The sequence below is a fragment of the Antennarius striatus genome, chromosome 18 (assembly GCF_040054535.1).
Source record: "Antennarius striatus isolate MH-2024 chromosome 18, ASM4005453v1, whole genome shotgun sequence".
In the NCBI taxonomy this organism is placed as follows: domain Eukaryota; kingdom Metazoa; phylum Chordata; class Actinopteri; order Lophiiformes; family Antennariidae; genus Antennarius; species Antennarius striatus.
The window spans coordinates 13,419,532-13,441,331 of record NC_090793.1 but is presented as its reverse complement, the minus strand read 5'-3'; the positions used below and the strand labels follow the sequence as shown (position 1 = coordinate 13,441,331).

General features: G+C 40.2%; 1 protein-coding gene across 2 annotated transcripts in view; it reads right to left on the bottom strand.

Annotated features, from left to right (window-relative positions):
- Positions 1-21,375, bottom strand: part of LOC137612024 (adenylate cyclase type 1-like) — a 32,699-nt gene extending 11,324 nt beyond the window's left edge. The window contains exons 1-7 of one of the 2 annotated variants that reach the window (XM_068340321.1): positions 19,786-21,375; positions 17,067-17,216; positions 16,671-16,789; positions 11,180-11,291; positions 3,192-3,319; positions 1,330-1,488; positions 877-1,018 (exon numbers count right to left, since the gene is read on the bottom strand). In XM_068340321.1, the coding sequence (XP_068196422.1) occupies positions 877-1,018; positions 1,330-1,488; positions 3,192-3,319; positions 11,180-11,291; positions 16,671-16,789; positions 17,067-17,216; positions 19,786-20,394 (1,419 nt within the window). In that variant the 5' untranslated portion in view covers positions 20,395-21,375. The remainder of the gene's footprint in view (positions 1-876; positions 1,019-1,329; positions 1,489-3,191; positions 3,320-11,179; positions 11,292-16,670; positions 16,790-17,066; positions 17,217-19,785) is intronic. The other variant, XM_068340322.1, reaches the window with a different exon arrangement.
- Between the last annotated feature and the right edge of the window lie 425 nt (positions 21,376-21,800).

Genomic DNA, 21,800 nt, shown 5'->3' with positions numbered 1-21,800 from the left:
TGCACAAAAATGTACACATACAAAGTTATATTCAATTTATTCCTTTGTAGTAAAATAAAATGGAGTTATGGAGTTATTTCATGGTTCACATTCTACAGGATTAATATGGTTAGCATAGTTTCTATATATCAAAGGAAAAAAGCACGCACTTATCTATGTAACCTATGTACAAGACTTATGTTGCATAAGACAAAACCTGCTGCAGGAAATAAGGAGAGGAAAGGAGGGGTGAGGAGAGGAGAGGAGAGGAGAGGAGAGGAGAGGAGAGGAGAGGAGAGGAGAGGAGAGGAGAGGAGAGGAAAGGAAAGGAAAGGAAAGGAAAGGAAAGGAAAGGAAAGGAAAGGAAAGGAAAGGAAAGGAAAGGAAAGGAAAGGAAAGGAAAGGAAAGGAAAGGAAAGGAAAGGAAAGGAAAGGAAAGGAGAGGTTTCATGAATTAATACAGAGACAAGACTGAAATTCCCTCTCCAGGTGCTTGTCACAAATCTGTTGGAGGTGTGCATGTTACCGCATACAAAAAAATGCACAAACACACACATTTGTCTATATATTTGATGGACTGTACAGATTTACCACTGGTTATATTTTATTCTCTATTATTCCCGTTCATTCCATTACGAACTAATGGTGGAATTTGCTAAAGAAGAAATGCGACATCTCATCATGTGAAGTTGTAGAACTGGTCAAGAAAAACAAAAGTGAGTTACAGGTACAGTAGTTTATGTGGATATATATTAGGATACAACTTGCAGTCATGCTGCTATTGTATACTGTACAGGTAACAACAGGAAGTGTAATACTGTTATTCGATTAATTGCCATCTGTTCATTTACGGTATGCTGACTTGACATTTCTCAGCATAGTATAACAACACTATACCTTCCGTCGGTGAGATGGCACTATAAAGAAGGTTTCAATCTCATGTTTTTGGAGGAAGGAGTTTCTTTCGTGTCCGTTTCCAGGCTCCACCTCATAATCTCCATTTAGGCACTCCAGCGTAGATCTAGTGATGTGGACTTTGCTGTGAAAGACAGAAACAGACAGACGCTGCTAAAATTAGTTCTGACATCCTGTTATCTGACAAAATTAAGAAATGACAGGACTTAAAATGTGCAAAAGGAAATTGTGCTTTTACTTTTTTTGTAAACAGGATTTATCTATTTGCTTATGACTTGTCTTTAAACAGTTACCAGTATTCACAAGCATCAACACAGACCATTGATTTAAAAATAGATTCGTAAGCAGAATTTGAAGTATTACATGATACCATCCCAGAGAACTAAGGAAGAACAATAGGTCCCCATTGCTGTAAGAACTAGTACCAGCACTGACCCAGGTAGCCCACCAGCCTCCATCACATTGGCGAGGGTGACATCATTGGACCACACATCGTATTGCCATTTCCTGAGGCCCAGCACTCCACAGAGCACCCGACCTGTATGCAAGCCCACACGCATGTTTAAGCTGACCTCTGTGGCCTCCGCTACTGACCTGCAGGGGCAGAACACATGGAACACATCCAAAAAACATATATACATGATTAAGCATGACATAAAAAAGGAAATGTATTGCTGAAAATAAGCACTGTAAAGTTATTTAATATGACCTGTTGAATAAAGATATCTGTCATACCAGACTCATTGGCAACAAATTACAGGTATGATGTCGTCAGTGATCTCATATAAATAAGTAAGTAATGCTACAGTAATGTCAAATAGAGACCTGTGTAGTGCAATGCAATCTGGGAGAAACAATTACAAGACAATCCCATAAGATAAGGGCATTAGTTATAGGACGTCTCTGTAAATGTAAATGCAGCAGTGAATCATGGGAGGGTGACTGAACAGCGTGGGAGCAAAATTTGCTCAGCCTTTTGGATCAGATGTTCAGCACTGCATAGATTAGGCAAACTTCACTAAGACAAACACAAACACTTTGTGATTCCCAAAGTGTTTACCCCTGACCCCCAAAATTAAAAAATAAAATGTACTAGAAAGTCAGGACCCACGTTATCTATAGGTTGAAGCATGCAAACGTTACGTTCGCATTCATATGCTTATTTAGAAGTCTGATGCCATGTTATTATTTTCACTATTTACCTTTTGCAAAGATGATAGCTAAATAAAAATTTGTCAAATCAATTTGCAATTATTTGATTTCACCTAAAGACACCGTTTTGTGTTGCAATGCCCACTTTAGGAACCTTTGTCAATTTTATGTATCCCTCAAAGATTTTAAATATTCATAAATGGCACACCCCATTGTGTTTGTCAAATAACATCAGTGCATTTTATTATATACTATTCTTGTGGTGCTAACTTTCTTTATCTTTATTCTTTATTAATATACAATAGCAGTTTTCTGGAGGAGAGCACTAATCAGCGTAGCTATATGGTTCGAATCCCAGTCTCTGAGATCCACCTGGTCTGTGAGTGATGATGTCAGTATAACACTCATGGTAACAAGGTGACCTCTTGTGTTACCTTGGTAACCTCCGTGTGTGAATAGGTGAATGCTGGTTTGTGTTATAAAGCACTTTGGGTCAACACAGGCAAAAAGAGCTATATAAGTACAGTATTTACCATTTTAGTTGTAGCATCATTGTGATATTATTAAATCATCATGATACATACTGTACATTGAAATGCCTTTTGCATAAATATCAAGTAATTTACTGATAGAACTGTGACCAATATTGTATTTCAAGTGTAAAGAAATGAAAAAAAAATTAACTTGAACCTAAAATACATTAAGAAATTGCAAAAGTAGAACACTTCATATCATAATCAGAATTAACAGGATAGCAGTGAAACTGTGCGAGTAACTGATCTTCTGCTGCATCTCACTTTCTTTTCATCCTTTATTCCCTCCTTCCATGCTTTCCGGTTGATGCAGGGAAAACAAGCTCTTTAAAGCTCAGTAAAATGGCTTATATTCTTTCTCAAGTAAATCCATTTCTGTCAGCCAACTGTGGATCTGCTTGCTCAAATGTTCAGTGTTATAATTCAGTCGCAGCACACATGGCTGATCAGGCTGCAGTTTGCCCTACTTGAAAGAAATCTTTCAACGTGGCCTCAGTTTAAATTGTGTTTTGAATTAAATTAATATGGAAATGAACATTCCAGAGAAAAAGTGTGCTCTAGGGAATGGATGGATGGACAGGAAAAGTGTAATAAAAGACCACGAAAACTCACGTTATGGTGTCAATCATGTCCAGTCCCATCTCAACACAGCAGTGAGCATGGTCAGTCTTGGGTTGGGTGAGTCCAGACACACAGTAGTAACAATCCCCCAGAATTTTAATCCGGCGACAGTGGTTCTCCTGACAAGAAAAAAAAAAGAGTAAAAATTGTGATCTTTTAAGGGATCAAACATGATTCTTTGTTTCACTCAGTTCCTGTTAAAGAGATAGTCATCATCCTCTCCATTACAGCAACACTGTACCAGTGGATGTTGAGTTAATTACAGTTTATCCATTACACTGATCACACTGATCCATATCCATCAGTGTGATTTCTAAGTATCGCTGTCTGCTGATGCTTCAAGTTCCAAGATTGATTTAAGAAGAATCGTACTTTCTCCATCTCCTAGTGGAAATTATTTTTTCCAAGGGGCCTATTTTCACAAACACCACACACACGCACACGCACACCCGCACACACACACACACACACACGCACGCATGCACGCACGCACGCACGCACGCACGCACACACACACACACACACACACACACACAAATACTGTATATGTATAGGCCCAAGAATATGCAGACGCAAGGGACCTGTAAGCCTGCACATAAATAATGAAGGTTAGATCAGTGGGGAGCTACTTCATGTTGCATCCAATGAGCAACTTGTAAGGGGACAGTGTCTTGCTCAAGGGAACCTCGGCAGTGCTCAGGAGGTGAACTGGCACCTCTCCACTGCCAGTTCACACTCCAATGGGTTTTGAGCTGTCCACACTCTGGTCCCCAGCACAAGACCCAGTGACTGAACTATTGCAGGACTTAGTTTAGAGTAGAGCAGTTATGACCTTTCAAACTGAATTTCATTTGTAAATGACTATATCCTAACACTGTAACGTCTAAAATTTCTCATAATATGCAATCCATCATGGTTTCAGGTAAGACATTGTTGTTGGTATAATGCTTTTGAGGAATACCTTCATGGAGGTGTACAGCAACATGTAGTGACAGCCTAATGTTAATGACAGGTATCTGGATAACCATCTTTATCAATCCCTACAGATTACATAGAGATATCAGGGAGTGATGATTAAACTTCATGAACTCCCTTAGCCTGAGGTGGATTCTGGGTAGGTAGTGTGACAGAAAACACAGGCAGTGATATGCATTCTGAAAGCAGTGGTATATAACAGTGGGAAATTGTCATAGCTCAAAAATACTGCTGATTTACAAGGTTGTGTTTAGTGATGTTTTTGTTGTAAAGAGTTATTTAGAAAAGGTATATGATTTGATATGAGCTTAAGTAGACAAATACATTTCCTCGTAACAAAGTACATGTATATTTACATGTATGTACTGCACATGCTCATAAGGGGTTCACAGATTATTGGCTTGGGCAGTTATCAGATCATTCAGTATTTTTCTGATTTCTAGAATCGACTTGACTGCAGAAAGCCTCAGTTTATATCAATGTGCACTTCTGTGGTACAGATACTGAAGGAAATCTCTAAAATATTTGGTAATTAAATTCAGTGGAGTAAAAACCACAATATTTGTCGACAAACTGCAGTGGAGTGGAAATAAAAGTTGTCAAGAAACAGAAGTAGAAAAGTACATCAGTGTTCTATTAGCAGTACTTGAGTACTGTTACTTGCTGACTTAGTTTGATTCCATTACTGCAAAGTCTCACTAAGAAAAGCACTGACATGGTTTTAAATGGAGGTATAAAAGTGTAATGAAGATAAATGGATCTGTTCCAATGAACACAACTGGTTCTATTTCGGTGTCTCGGGCCATTGGGCTCGCTCCACATTTTCAATTCAGTTTGCAGTGAAACCCTAAATGAACTGGACAATATTTAAGGTACAGCAATGAATAATAAATAATTTCTATGATCTTCAATGTCATGCCTTCATACATGTATATTGTTTAAATAACAAATTGCATGCATTATAGCCTGTTTGTTATGTTATCTTTAATCATTAAATCTCTTTAATCCATAATATGAGGAAACTATTATAGGACATTTATGCACACTGGCATTTTTTATGTGGCATACACTTTCCTACTTTTGGCATGTTGTTATTAACATGCATCACATTAGTTTAATATTTTAGCCTTGCCAGCCTCCCCGCTTGTTTCCTGGTGTGCTGTAATTCTGCAGTTCCTTCCCGGAATCTTCTTTTATCTTTTTTTTAAAGACAACATTCAAAACCCATGGTCGATACAACGAGCTCACCTTGCTAAAATTAACAACACAAATATTTTCTAGCATCAAAGTATTTTTTTTCTCTTTCTATAATTGAGAACTCAAAAAAAAAAAAGTCCCGATGTTTGAACTCTTCCTTTTTGAGAAATACTTCTCTCATACTCAAGGTGAGGCTGGATTCCTTTCATGATGTTGACTCAATGTAGATACCTTCATTTCAATAAACATCCGAGAATAGATAAAGATAGTCATAAGAAAGGTATGACTTTTGGAACTGGATCTCAATCAATTCATTATAACACTTCAATTGAAATAAATTGAAAAATGAAAACTTTATTTTGGTCACTGATGTCATACAGGAGCAGGGGCAGATGGGGCTGTAGCCATATGTGGTTGAAGCCACAGGAACCAGGGAAAGCCATCGTACTTCTTTCCATGTGCTAATCTTGTACTGCGAAGGTTTAGGAGCTGATTCAGTCACAAGCTGGATTAGTACTATCCCATGACTGATGCATTGTGGGCAATCTGGGTTGTCATCAGCAGAGAGTAAAGATTGGTAAAGTGTATTAGTCACAAGCAGAGTTTGACAGGCATTCTCAGTTAAAATTGGTTAACAGCTGTGATATAGCATATATTTAAAAAAGGTGTTGTATTACTGGGCAGATTTTATACTGTACGGTCATATGCATGAAGAGATGCAAACACTTTAGTGTGCACAGACAAAGAGACCGAGACAAAAAGGGACACAGACAGGGGAAGGGGAACATTCAATAAATGATTATGAAGGAAAAGATGAGCCAGCTGAGAGAAGAAGCAGTTCATTTCCTACAAGTCCCCAAAGGAGAGCACACATCGTGCTTTGTTTTCAGACAAAGACAAAGATCAGTGATGTGCACACACTGATGTGGCCGAAGATTAGGGTTTCCACCTCTGTAGCTCTGGGAAATGGAAAGGACAGAGGATGTGTTTTTGCTACGTGTCAATAATTCTTTGACCTTATAGATTCACAGCAATTTACTTCATTCTAATTACATGCATTTATACTATTTAACGACTTTATGCTAACCTCAAACATGGAATTGGAAGATAAAACACTTTTGAATGTGGTAGTTAAAAATTCTTTGTGAATGTCTTGGGGGCGGCAGTGGCTCATCAGTAAAGAGGCAGAGCGGTAGAGCGGGTTGTCCAATGTTCCAAGATCGGTGGTTCGGTTCCCACTCCCGCCCAGCCGCCTGGAGTGTGAGCTGACAGTGGGAGGTGTTAGCTCACCTCTGGAGCACTGCCGAGGCGCCCCTGAGCAAGGCGCCGTGGCCCTTTACAAGTTGCTCATTCGGGGCGCTCCACAAAGGGGCTGCCCGCCACTCTACTTCCCTCTGCATACTTACAGGCCCCCCTGTGTGTGTTTGTTTGTATTACAGGGGCCTGTATATACTAACAGGTATGCATGTGTTTGTTCAAAAAACTAGAGTGTGCGCTTAATTTCCCTTCGGGGATTACTTAAGTATAAAAATCTCATCGATAAAACCAAAAAATAATTAATTCCAAGTAACGCCTCTATTGGGACATCATCCAGTTGGTGGACTGAACAAATTATCACTTCATTGGCTCTCTTTTTGTTTTAAATGTATACACACTCATTTATGAGCAAAAAAAATTAATAATATGCCAACAACTTCTCCTCTCACCACAGCCTAGTGGGTTGCAGTGAGTGGGTGCCAGAGACCTGGAAAGTAAGACCTACGGTATGTAGATAAATTTAATTTAATATGATGGCATGACGAATAGCAAACGCTCAGTGGTCCAAGACTGTTTCATTAAGATGCCAGTGTTTTCTGAATATTTGATTGGCATTTGAAACAACTTGGAATTTTTTATTTTTTTTTAAATGAAACAGACAAAACCGCAGACATCTTAATCAGCCTCAAGGCAGTTTGTTCCTGTCAGGGAATTTACTACATCTAACATTAAGAATGTTCTATGATGTGAGGACTCCAATGCCTTTGGAGATTGCAACATATTAGTGAATTTAAAAAAAAATCTCCTACTCCTACTTCAAACTAGGCATCGCTTTAAATCTGCCTCAACTTGGTCTCACAAGTCACTTTATGGTCACAATGGCGGCCATCATCATGAGTTTTTTCTCTCTTACTCATCTTATCCTTGTTTGGTCTGGGTTTTACTTCAGTGTACATTCGCTCACATTCTAGGGATCACTGAGGGAAACTGAAGTGATCCCTGCACCTGCTCCAAAGAGAAACCCAAACAGGGTTGGTTGAGACTTGTTTACATGCTGACTTTGGTTGCCAACAGACAGCTGACACTGTGTAGGCAGTGAAAAGACCTTAATTCGAAAATAATAACATTTTATTCTATTAGCATTCTAACCAGTTGTAGTTGTTATGTTTTTCTTGGCACAGGACTCTGTATTATATAAACCAGGCGATGTAATAATGGTTATTTTTAATGTTCTTTCGAATATAATGTTTGCAGTGATTTTCTCCACAGCCTTCACAAATACTCCTTTGGACCTAATCAAAAATGACAAAAGAAGGTGCACAATCTTAGGTAGGTGAGTCTTCTGGTTTAAGGACTGCATCCACTAAAACGTTTAAAAAGGATTGTTATTATAATTCTTATTTTATTATTATTATTATTATTATTAGTAGTAGTAGTAGTAGTAGTAGTAGTAGTAGTAGTAGTAGTAGTAGTAGTAGTAGTGGTAGTAGTAGTAGTAGTAGTAGTAGTAGCAGTAGTAGTAGTAGTAGTAGTAGTAGAATTACTACTGTATTATTATTTTGACCAGTAGATTTCAGATATGCTTCTTTGAGGTTGATACATTTCAGTGATACAAATATGGTGATAATTTGTTTAAACTTTACCACACATTCATTCTCTGCTCATGTAATGCCTCTACAGTCACAGGCATGTGTGAATGAATAGAAAAATCTAACTTATTGAAGAAGTAAGAGGCAGGATACATCACTGAGCCATACTAAAAATGGAATCATGAGAAAAGAAGAGAGTGCGGAGACCCACGGGGCATAAAAGACACCGTTGAGGGAAGTAGGCTGCTGCATGTCAATCAAGTAGCTGAGAAACAAGGAGCGGAGGAGTCTTTAAGCTGTGATGCAGCGAGGTGTTGTGAGAGGAGAGGAAAGAATAGACAAGAATGGAAACCTTTGTGAAAATCTGCCATGGAAACAGCAACACACACCATTTGTACACACAAAAGCACATCCCTTCTTGAGCTATTAATGTTATATAGCGTCTCCACCAGCATAAATTAATCACAGAGTCCCTCTCACAACTGAAAGTGTAGCTTCGGTTGCCGAGTGGACATTTGGAAAAAAAGCCAAGGAGAGGAAGTGTTTATCAAGCATGAGGGGGAACCAGCTGGTGTGTTAATTTACATTCTTGTTATCCTTCTAAATAAATCTCCCACTTCTGATACTTTTCTTGAAAAAAACAACATTGTGATCATTATTGTGAAGGCTGTGTAAATCTTTAATGTAACGCATATTTGAACTGGCAGAGAGACATCCCCACTGACAGTAGAGAGTTATGTTTGCACTGTTTCCACAGCACTCCAGACTTCACCCCAGGTAAACATGAAATGATAATGTGTGTTGTCCCTGCTGCGATACTTTCACTATTTTACAGAACACCAGTTTGGGATGGGGATGAGGTTTCGAAGCTTTTCGTGAGACGTTTGCGCCCCTTCTCTTGAGTCTCAGTGGTGGTCTGCGGATTCGCGCTCAGTGGCAGAGAGTTATAATTACTCCCAGCTTGTGTTCTTGTGGGTGGTGGGAATCAAACAGCAAACACTGATTAGTGTGAGCAGCTTGCCTGTTGTATCTTCAGTTTTTCAATTTAGATCCCCATCCTAATATGGCACAGTCCAAAGTGGAAAGACTGTTACTTTTTAAGAAATGTAAATATGACGTTGCTTCCCTTTCAGGCAAGGTGCTTCATATCACATATTAAAAACAGGAGGATGTGGGGGTCTGCACTTAATTTCTGCGTTAATTTCAGTCCGGAATCTATGAACTATTTTGGTTGAGAAACCAAGTAGAGAAAAATAGTGTATGTGATCATAAGTGATTGCTAATATGAAGAGATAGCTTTTCCAGAATGCAAAAACATTAAAATCTTAATTTTTTGTCAAATGCATGAAATAATACTGTTTTGTGTGAAATTGTTGTCTTGTTTTACAGTTATTAGCTACCTTAGATGGGAAAAAAAATAACTCTGGTCTGTGAGAGGAGAGTTGGAGGTTTGGTCACCTACATCTACGGCACTTTAGGAGAACACTGTGTTCCTGGCCCACTTCCCATGCAGCTTGACAAGTCCAAAGAGTGGACAGGTGGTGTGGGGATGGTGCTGGAATGGTATTATGAGATGATGCCCAGTGGCCATGTGGCATCGCCCGCTCTTCTTATGGAATGAGAAGTGTCTGAGAGCCTACAGTGACCACAGCTATGAGTCACTGGCACTTCCACTTCCTGCCAAAGTGGATAAGAATGAGTGGGGCTTTGGGTCAGGTCAGGGTGGGAACATTCGATAGCTGGGGACAGCCTCTTGGTGTAACGCAAGGCTCTGAGTTTACAGCAGAGCGATACATTCAGGTGTAACCAAAGGACAGCTCAAATCAATGTGTGTGTGTGTGTGTGTGTGTGTGTGTGTGTGTGTGTGTGTGTGTGTGTGTGTGTGTGTGTGTGTGTGTGTGTGTGTGTGTGTGTGTGTGTGTGTGTGTGTGTGTGTGTGTGTGTGTGTGTACTCTTAATGCAAAGATGTTCCTGGTTTGGCTAAAAACAGTTGGAGTGTGGACAGAAAAAGTCGGCAGAATGAGTCCATCCAAGACAATCTGGGAGGACAATAAACATGAATTGACAAGCCAAATTAGGCTGTCTCTTTAGTCAGTTCTAATGTGCCTGTCAACAAACAAGTTAAAAATAGAAGCTGTCTGCAGCGCCAAGCAAAACTTTCTATGAAAGCAAAAAAAGGGTTAGCCGTAATCCTTTGGATTAATGGATTTTACAAGGGCATGTGCCTAGTGTAAGTAATAGAGGCCAGATTACATGCAGATAAGGCTGTGGAGGGGAAATCTGCAGGGGCTCAACCCTCTGACCAAACACAGATACGCAACATGTCAGCCAAACAGAAAATGAAAATGATGGTAGACAAGCAATATCAGGTTTTTCTACACATTTGCATTGTTTCTGATAAACACTTCTTAAAGTAAAATCCAGTAAAAACACCCGGAGTATTTTGTAATATGACCATTGATGGTATCATGTCCAAAAGTAACGAGATTAACTATTGCAAATCCTTCGCAAAAAAAATAACACAAAAATAGAAATGATTGGACTTTCTGCAACATAGTCATAGATATTGACAGATGGGAGAAACCGTTTCCACAAGCAGACCGAGGCAGATCAGGACAAGTGCATTCAGGCGGCTCCTTCATTTAGTCCATTCACATGACCAGAGTGGAGCCGAGGTTTAGCCCTAAGTAAATCTGGCCCAGATTAAAAAGGTCTGTCAACTCTTCCTCAAATGAAGCACTGGATAATCATATTAAGCATCATATGGGCTTCCAGTATTCAATGTGACATCATGCTAAGCTGCTACAGTAATGGCATGTGCCAACAGCCTGTGGCCACAGCGACACACACGTATACTTCCTGGCACTGAGAAAAGTTTGAACAGTGGTCCGTTAGAAGGAAAAAAAAAGCATTTTATTATGAAAACAGAGACGTGTCTTTAAGAAAAGGAAAAGAACTCACTGTGGCAAGCTCATCAAATTTTCCAAACAGCTCATTGAGCAGTTTTACCAGCTCCTGGGCAGTGCACTGGGATGCCAGACCGGTGAAACCGACTATATCTGCAAACAGGATGCTGCAACAGAGACAGAAAAGAAGCGTTAAACTGGATTCTGTAGTACAGAGGAAATTGCATCATGGGGTGGTGGATGTGATCGACGCTCATAATTTCATGAAAGAAATAAGCTTCGACGGTGTTTTTGTTGAATATGTTTACAGCAAATGAATCAAGCATTAAAATTAATGACCCGCAGCAGCAAAAACTAAAAAATTAAAAGGAGAGAGAGAGAGAGCCTGCTCCTTTCTTTTACTGACTGGCAGCGCAGTGAAGCAGAGAGCTTTGAAATAGAAAGGAGAGCATCCTCCTGGGGATCAAGGTGGAGACGTCCTGTTAGCAGCTGTTGTAGGACATAATGCAACCTCAGTGGTGCTCTCACCGTCTTCTGGGGGGGCTAGTAGCCCCTTTTGGCACTTTTTTTACGTGGGGCTGTGAGCGCTGAAGGTGCTAGACGGAACTGAAATCATGTTTTTTTAATGCATGTAATTTTAATATTGATTGAACAGTGAGGTGGAAAAATAAATAATTTTTTTAAATTTATTTACGGAAGGGAGTGGAAGGATTGAAATGACTCAGCAGCTATGAACCACAATGTTAATATTAGTAGCACAGTCTAGCCTGTGACTTTACACTTTCACAATAAAATACTAAATTAATATCACAGTAGATTAGATGTCCGGTGGTTGCATCACCAGCGCTATGTGACAAATGTTTCCTGGTTGTAGGGCATCTCAGTTTTGCCGTACTTTGTTAGTTTCTTACTACACACTTCAATCTGATGAAACTCTAAAAACAAAACCTGGACTGATTTAGAACTGATTTAGAGCAATCAGATATCACAACATATGCACACTTCTCAATCCTTCAAAATAGTGCGGCCAATTTGGTTTCAAGCCTGATTCAGAGCTGAAATGTTTCCTTACACGTTATCTTCAATAAGACATCATAAAAGTTCAACTGCAGATTATGCCGTTTACCCAAATATCTCCAGCCATTCATCATTTTTAGAGGACTGAAAAATAAACTTTAGCTGAGTGTAAGATGAGTCATCCTTCTGTACTCATATCTAAACTAAGCTGGAACGTGGATGTTTTTTAAATGTAGAGATTAGTTTAACGATAATAGCTGTGCAGAGGGTCGATGAACTGTCGGCTCTTTCTTTAAATATTTATAAGATTAACTAATATTTTCTTCAGAGATTTCAACACGCTTTCCCAAATTTCACTATTTAATTTAAAAAAAACACTGGTTGAGTAATGCAAATTATTTCAAAAGCTTTGCTTTTGGGATGTGTCTGCACGAGGAGGTTTATAGTACATCTCTGTCTAATTCAGTTATGTTGGACAAAATGTGGCGACATGAGTAACATAAGAAACAAACTACTAAAATTCATGTTTTCTGCTGTAAGTCAATATTCGATCGAATCCTTGATGTCCACAGCCCCAATCACTGCTGTCATCTGAATTTTTAGGCATTTAAAAAAAGAAAAAGAAATTAATACTGAGGCTGAAAAATGTATGACTGTTTTTAAAAGAGAACACGTCATTGAGGTTCCAGTGGCTCGTGTCCTCATGTGAACTTACCACATTTTTACTTTTGGCATAATCTAAACCACCTGCACACTTTCATCTCTGTTTTTTACGTAAAATATGCACTGAAGACAAGTTCTAGGATCCATTTCGATTAATGCTGGAGAGAAATGTTGTCTTTAGAAAAAAAGAACGATGCAGGAACATGCTGTTATGTCATTATGGAGGTCTGGACAGCGCACACTGTGGCTGGTGTGTGGTCAATACATTGTTCAAAGGTTGCTAAGACTGAAATATTTATGTAACAGCATTTTTTACTTTCATGGCTTGGCACATCACAGAAATGCAAAATAAAAAATAACAAGAATATCTGTACCTACAAGTGCTAGAGTAGGAAAACTGAATTGACAAATGTAAGTTGAGCATGAAGTTTATGCCACAAACATCTGACACTTATTTATAGACACATGCTTAAGACGTGACGGCCCGAGTCACCGCTTAGCTCTGTATTCACTGCTAAATGTTGACACCTCATTTCCAAACTCCAGTTTCTGACTCATTTTCAGCAGGCAAAGCACAGCAGTTCAAATGATTAAGTCATGCAATACAAACATGATATTCCCAAGGTGGCTGGAAATGATCTAATATCTAATTTGTCCAATTCAGCCTCCCTCACACCCTCATCCATTATTTCCTCTCCAATGGCACATATTTGGGGAAAGTTATTCCCATAATTATGCTAATCTCCCATTTCCCTCTGTGGGAGGCATTACTGTAGCTATTTTGGTTGATGTGATTTTGGTTTAATTACATAGTGGAAGATACAAGCCGTGTGTCGATGCAAGGGTTAACTTTGGACGGGCCCCTCCAGAGCTACAGTATGTGGGCAGGATATGTGCTGATGTCAGGCTAATAAAGAGGCTAACAAAGATGAGCAAGGTGCTTAGCACACATTTTAAGCAAATAAACTACAACTTTGCAGCAGCATATCCGAATATAAATTATTATCCAAAAACTACAGGGAATTTTCTGATTTCTGAATATTTTAGCACAAGCTAAAATGACATAATAAAAGTCTTTAAAGCAGCAGTTCATTTATTTTGTAGCCTGAATGCCTTCATTGGTGGAAATGATCTAACATGGATGTGCTCCTATTTAGTGCTTTTGTGTGAGGCGGTTATAAATAGACATGCTGAAAATGTTCAGGAATCAAAACAGAGCAGGAACGAAGCATGCTCTCTTAAAGCAGCTGCTAAATGATAAAGTAATGACAAGTGAGAATGCTCTTTCATTAAACCACAAATGTGATGGATCATAATATTGTTCTTTTGTATTATCATTTAAATAATTAAAAAATGTCACGTCGGCAGAAAAACCAAGAAACAATTTCGAAACCTTTCTTTTCCTTCTGCAGTCATTTTTGTTTTTAGCTCTCTTTTTTTTTCAATTTAGAAAAATAGAACTAGATTCATTTTGAGGAGTGATCGCTACCCTGGCTGGATTTTAATCAAATCAAATGCTGTCTACAGTGTTGTAATGAAGAAAACTCTAAATACAATGTGCTGCACACTGTTTACTTTCTAATTACAGTCCACCCAATTCACATAAATCACGTCTGTATTCAGTTAAGATCACTCTCTAAGGGTGGCGCTACCTGAAGGAGTTCAAGACACAAAAGCAATCAGCTGAGCTCCACTGGAATCTGTTCACATTTAACCATATCTCTCTCTCTTTCTCTCTCTCTCTCTCTCTCACACACACACACACAGAGAGAGAGAGAGAGAGAGAGAGAGAGAGAGAGAGAGAGAGAGAGAGAGAGAGAGAGAGAGAGAGAGAGAGAGAGAGAGAGAGAGAGAGAGAGAGAGAGAGAGAGAGAGAGAGAGAGAGAGAGAGAGAGAGAGAGAGAAACAGACAGAGACAGAGAGAGGGGCAGACACAGAAAGAATTTAGTCTCCATTGCATTTAATCCTCTGTAGCAATTTAATCCTGAGGCTAAACAAACTCTCCTCCTCAACCCATCTTGCTGCTATGAAAACAGAAGAAAAGAAGAAGATGAGGAATAATAACAAAGAAACGTCGGACTGGTAAAAGTCTAACAATACACTAAAGAAGCACGAGAAGGGAGATCTGCACTGCTGTATGATAATATTAATAACAACAACGACAAAAACAACAAGGCAGTCAGAAATTGCAACATCCCGCAACACCCCTGAATTCAACATTTTACCCTGACCTACACATTTTTGTGCCACAAGTTTCCTGGAAATGTTGCTTTTTGTTTTGTTATTCTATCTCATCAGGTTTCAGAGATGTGTACCTAAAAAGATATAAAAGTGCGCTGTTATTCCTCACAGTTAATGTGTTCCAGGAACCACACGCGATTAACAAATTCCACGATAGAGCGACAAACTATTTACGGTAATTTAAACGTTTATGAACCCTCCCCATACTGATATTAAACCACCTTCTATCTGTATCACCTCTTCCCACACTCTTATTGACTATTTAAAGCACTTTTGTGTCTCACAAGACTACAAAAGTTGAAATTTGACCTTGACCTAGTTTCTCAAGTTCAAGGTCATCATCTCATCTCCTTCCCCTTTGCCACCCGAGTGATGTGTTTTTAGTTTCATCTTTCTATCTGCAACGGTTGTGAAGATATTTGGTGGACGAATAGACAGACGGACACACAAACACTGACAACGCATCACCGCTTCGCGATACGTAGCAACTAATACTACTACTACTACTTCAATTACTACTGCTACTACTACTATTACAAATAATAATAATAATAATAATAATAATAATAATAATAATAATAATAATAATAATAATAATAATAATAATAATAATAATAATAATAATAATAATAATAATAATAATAATAATAATAATAACATTGTATTGTTAACAATACACTGTATCAGTAAGTATATTTTTTAGTTTTTAGGTTCTCCACTAATGAAAGAAAATAAAATACCTGAAGACATTAAATTTGTTGAAACAAGCATTACAAAAACATGATTATCTGCTGGTTTGTTTTCTGAAAGGAGGGAGATTGGGATTAAAAATTCCTGAGCAGTCACGTTTTCTTGTCTTTTTCTGCTTTAAGTGCAAATCCTCTGCAAATACTCTGTCTTCTGACAAGCAGTTACTTTAACAAAATAAAAGAAAGAGAGAGAGAGAGAGAGAGAGAGAGAGAGAGAGAGAGGAGAGAGAGAGAGAGAATATCCATTTACTCCTATTTACAGCAGAGATTATGCTGTACCCGCGTTGAGATGGTTTATATGTGGCAGTCATCAACATGTGTGGCGCCCGACAGATATGAATCTCAAATTCTTATTTCTCCTGGGGCCCCTGAAATGTGTTGGGACCACGAGTTTGCACATGAAGCGCTGGGCTTTTTATCCTTAGTAGAAGTATGACCATATTAAAGAAAGCTTGTTGCCCGTGGAAAATAGAAGTTGTTGTTAATCTTAAAATAAGTTGCACCACATTAAGCATTTTAGGAGGATTGACAATGAGCGAGTCAGACGTGAATCAGGGACCGACTGTCGATTCGGTTTTTGCAGCTTGAGCCAATGTTAATGTTCTTGGACACTGCTGGTTCACCTCACACTACGTTGGCTCGCCCTAAGTGTTATTTCTAAATGGCATGATTGGTCAAGTTCATCAGTTCCTCTTTACTATATACCATAATACATCTAGACAGCTTTTATGCCACTAATTTAGCTGGAAATTCTCAAGTGCAAAGAATATAGCAGCGAAAAAAACAACACCCCATTAATCAGTTTACAGTGAAGAGAGGTTTTAAATATCGCTGGGACTGGTTTGTAGTGGGTTGGTGCTAATGTTAGGGTCCTACCTGACATTGTCATGGCGCTGGATGTAGATTTTGTGAAAGATCCTTTCTGGGGGCTTCAGGAAATCCTCTTTCATCTCCATAGCTACGTTCCTGGGCAACAGACTCATTAGCAGTCGCTCCTAGGTGTGCATGTGTGTGTGTGTGTATGTGTGTGTGTGTGTGTGTGTGTGTGTGTTGGAAAGAAGAAAGAAATAGATCATTTAAATATACATTTATCCAGTTAACATTATAAGATCAGCATCAGCAGCGATAACAAATGTATCAGCCATAAAGGTGCGAAATCTGACGGAAATGATTAATGTGTTGAATGACTGTTGGCACAAGACAGAGGGAGAGGGAGATGGGGGCGGGTATCTAATTTTACCAGTGGATCCAGCAGCATACGGGCGCCTGTACCTGTTTCTCATTCTCGTCCTCCATGCGGAGCCTCTCTTCGATGCAGTTGCGAGCCTGTAGGAAGGCCTTCCTCTGGGCTCGTTCTGTCAGGATGCGCACAAACATCCCTGACAGGTTGACACTGGTGAACAGCACTGTGTTGGCAACCAACTGCAAACAGGAAAAAACACGAAACACTCTTTTAATTCTCAAATACAGCTGGTATAAACACACAAAAATTAGGCGATACAGCTTGTGTCCTGATTGTCAAACCATTTATCAACACATTTATATAACTATATCTATATCTAAATAGACATACTGTAGATATTTATATAGTGATCTATGACAGCTGTACTCTACGGCTTTACTTTCATGACTTCAATTCCACCAAATAAGCTTAAATCTGATTCATTAAAACTAAATCAAGAGCATCAAATGACCTTTTAAAAGAGAAGTGAATAGGGTGAGATGGGTGAGATGGTTACAGGACCCAATAGTTGTCTATTTTGGGGTCTGTGACATTAAAGTGCTCGTGAATCTGTGGCCCAGTTCATCAATCACAGCGAGTGCACAGCAGTATGGCCGCTTCAACCTTGTGCAGGACACAAAAGAAAAAGAATGGGGGTTTTTTTCTGCTTGGCTGAGATTGTCTGGCTGCGACTTTGTACACAAACCAAACAAGGTCCTATATTCACCTCTCTGGTAAGTTGTCACCCTCTTGGTGGTGATTGCATATTTATAAGAAAGGATTTTATTTCTTCATATCACAAACCGTTTGTGTGTTTTGTTTTGTTTCTTCACAGGAGTCATTACGCTTTGCCTGAAGAAAAATACTGTGATTGGAATGGATTTATGCTTCGTTCAGGATGAATACTGTACACAGTCAAAGGATCATACACACCCAAATAAATTTAACAAACTCTTATCGCTTTATCAGTCATGTGTCCTAATCTGATGAATAATGGATGGCCTTGAAAAGACTGTTTTTCTGCCTTGTCCTCAACAGACTCTCTTCCCATTCCCTATCAGTAACATGTAGCGTCCTACAGTTTTATACAGCAAATAAAATCCAACCATTACATTATTTTCCATGTGAAATAATTGCTTTTGGTGAGCGTTAATGTGGTAAACATTGAGTGCTTTCATTTCATGTTATCACTTTATGTTAATGGCAGCAAAAACAAACGACTCCTTGGGGCTGGTTATGGTTTTTATAGTCATCATTATAATTATAGAGAGTGAATGTGCTGTGAATGTGGATCTAATAACAAAGCAGACATGCAAGGTGGTAAACTAATGTCGTACAACTCCAAACTTTTTGAAGTGTCGATAAATTATGTGTGGCACTAAAAAGAATCTCCTGTCTCCTCCAAACAGACAACATTGCAACACATGACAGCAAGACTCCCAGCTGGACAGCACGGAGCTAGAAATAACTTATTTCCAAGTTATATTCTCAACAACACTTCTTTGAGTAATAAGACATTTCATTTAGACCATGTCATGAAAGCAAGACAGTCCTGTAGGCTGAGTGTCTGGGACCTAGGTGGGTGGTTGGTGCAAGTCTGGGCTATGTAGGGTCATGCCACACAGCTCATCTCTAAGCTTAATGGATTAGCTATCTCTGGTAGTCCAGCTAACACTGTCCTTCACATGGCTATGCAGGTATCTTATATAGGAAAACAATCTCCTCTTGCAAACACGCTGTCATCATACGAGGGTGTGACAAACTCATCATGTCTCAATTTTCATTGCCAAGAAATGTGCGGTCTTCATGTCATATGCTGCACAGAGCCAGAAATGTTCCATAACCCCAGGAGGGTTTGACTGATGTGGCATATCTCTCTCCTTACACCTGATGACAGTCAGAAATGTGTGTGTGTGTGTGTGTGTGTGTGTGTGTGTGTGTGTGTGTGTGTGTGTGTGTGTGTGTGTGTGTGTGTGTGTGTGTGTGTGTGTGTGTGTGTGTGTGTGTGTGTGTGTTGCATTGTAATGGAAAAAAAAGAGATATAAATGTACAGAGGGTGGTGTACCAAATGCTATTTCGGCTCAGGAGAAAGGCATGTATGACTTTGCCCTTTTTTCTTGACTGAAACATAGTGTGTGTGTGAGTGTGTGTGTGTGTGTGTGCGTGCGTGTGTGTGTGTGTGTTGCACCTCTGTTTGCCCTACTTTTGGATGTCACTCTTCTTCTTCATTCCATCCTGCACCGCTGGGGCTGAATCATATCCCCCCGAGGAAAGAGCCAGGAGTGTATACAGACTGCTCTTTGTTGGCTTTACTTTTCAAGCAGCATCCACACCAGCTATGGCCTACACTAGTACTCCACTCACCTCTCCACCTTTGTTTATAAGCAGAATCACTTACTCTTTATTATTACGATAGGAGTAAGAAAGAAAAAAAAAAGGATCCCAGGCACAAGTTTGTGTTGTCTCATTATACATTTGCCACCTGGAGTTAAAGCCGAGCCTTTTATCCATAATCCCCCTTCACGTGTGAACTATTCCATATTTAGATCAAGTAAGGTGATGTTACAATTCCACTTTTTTTTTCCTCAAATTTCCCTACGGAGCTCTCCTTGGTGCTGAACTGAACTCCTAACAGTAAGATCAGCAGCATGTGTCTGTATTGTGCATTATAACACAGACACAAATGTAAATTGTGATAATTATAGGCTTATTGGTGGTAAATAAGAAATGAGTGGGAAATAAGAAATGACCGAGTGAGCCTGTACCTACCGTCCTCCACAGTTTCTGTGTTTTCACTGTGACAGAAGTGGCGGTCACAATCAAATGTGAAATCGAGACCATTATTCCCAAAACCACAGCCAGGAGTGTGCGCACAGGTAGGAGCGCGTAGGCGACGAAGGTGACCAGGATGAGCTGCCACATGCCTTGCTCCGGGGACACCGGCGGCTCCAGACCCATCGCCCCCAGCGAGAAGGGACAGCAGAGGAAAGAGAACGTGAAGCCGAACAGCAGCGTCAGGTTGACGATCTGCTGGAGCTGAGTCACTTGCAGGTACTTGACATTAGTTACGATGAACAGAGAGACGAAGATGACACAGTGGACCGGATGGGACCCCTTTGAGATGGTAAGGCTGGGTCCCGACAGCAACTCCACCACGGCCAGTGTGGCGGACATGAAGATGAGGACGGCCAGGGCTTTGAGCGTAGACGTCTGCTCCAGTTTCAGGTTGTAGTTATGGAACAGGGACTCCAGCTCCTTGCAGTCGAACTCGTCCTCGCACACGATGGTGGTCAAAGGGACACCCGGTGGACAGTGACTTCTCTTCCTCCTGGTTTTGACTTTCTGAAACGGTATTTCCTCCATGTCAGTGCCATTCATAAACCGAATACCTGGCTCACAGCTGAGGTCAAACGGAACACCGGATCCCTGCGCCGACCGCGACAGCCGACGCGCAAAAAGCAGTCAGGATGAATGAAGGCGGCGCGTCCCAGATAGCCGAAACCGGCCGGTGACCGCCAGACGCGCTTCCACGCTATCCACAGGTTGAAGTGTGTTGTTGTTCACCCGTCACACAAACCTCCATGCTCTGGCTTTATTTGTATGCGATGTGCAAAATAGCTCTGTCAGTTGTTTTCGTTGGAGCGCCACACACGGAGCAGCGCGCACGACCGTCGGGTTCTGATGGTAAAAAGCTTTTCTGTTTTTTCTTTCTTTCTTTCTTTTTTTTTTTTTTTTTTTTTGCGGGGCTCAGATAGGATCACGCCTGCGCATTATGAGGTGAAGATAAGACAGGTCTCAGCTACTCAACACACAGTCAAGACGATTTGATTAGTGTGGCTGCAGAGCTCGACTCACCGATCTTACAGAAAACAGTGCGTGCATCAGCCAGAATTTGATTTTCTCTTCCATCCTCCACATCTTTCCACCATTAAAGCCAGCGCAATGTGCTTTCTTTTTTTTTTTTAAACTTGTGTTTATTCAATAATGTGCTTGTTTTTTCCTGTCTCCTCCACATCCGTTAATGGACACATTGTCAGTCTCAATATTCTCCAAAGATGACAGTTTTGCGCATCTGTTTTGCCCCGGCCTATAGGAGAAACCTTGGCTCACAGGGTCATGGCAGCATCTTCTTGGAATGCATGCACGCATGTCATCCTTGCATGTCATTCATATGTTTCCTGCTTTGCCCCCTGAGGACGCCACCTTCCCCCAACCAGCACCCTCTTGTCATTCAGGGAGTGGTGTCTCATTCATTACTGTGGCGATGATTAGTCATCCGTCACCGGCCGCCGCTGCCCTGACCCCGTCAGTGCCAGGGAGGCTGGAAGGAGGTGACAGATGGATGCCAAAGTCCTGCACTCTACCAGGACGTTAACATGCCTTCTGTCCCCCACTCTCATAGCTCGGCCCTCCCTCCCTTCCTTCTCTCAGCTGTTAGTGCGCCGGCATTCACTGATCTAACTCAGCTATTGAATGAATGCGCACAGTGTGACAGGTAAACAAAGAGAGGGGAAGGGATGGTGCCTAGTCAAAATAGAAACAGAGAAGTGAAGTATTTGGCAACCGATTGAATACAGAGAATAAAAGAAGCAGCGCTCTATAAAAGAGCAATCTGGTCATGGAGAAGCATCAAAGTGAGCGCTCTGAGGGAGAATGAGACATTTCAACATCCTGTCTCTTAAACAGTTTAAGAAGCTCCAATCAGTAGTTTGACCTGGTGACAGAGAATTGATCTTTATCAATTATGGTATTTGTTTAATTGTTCAAGTCAGTAATCAGGCAGG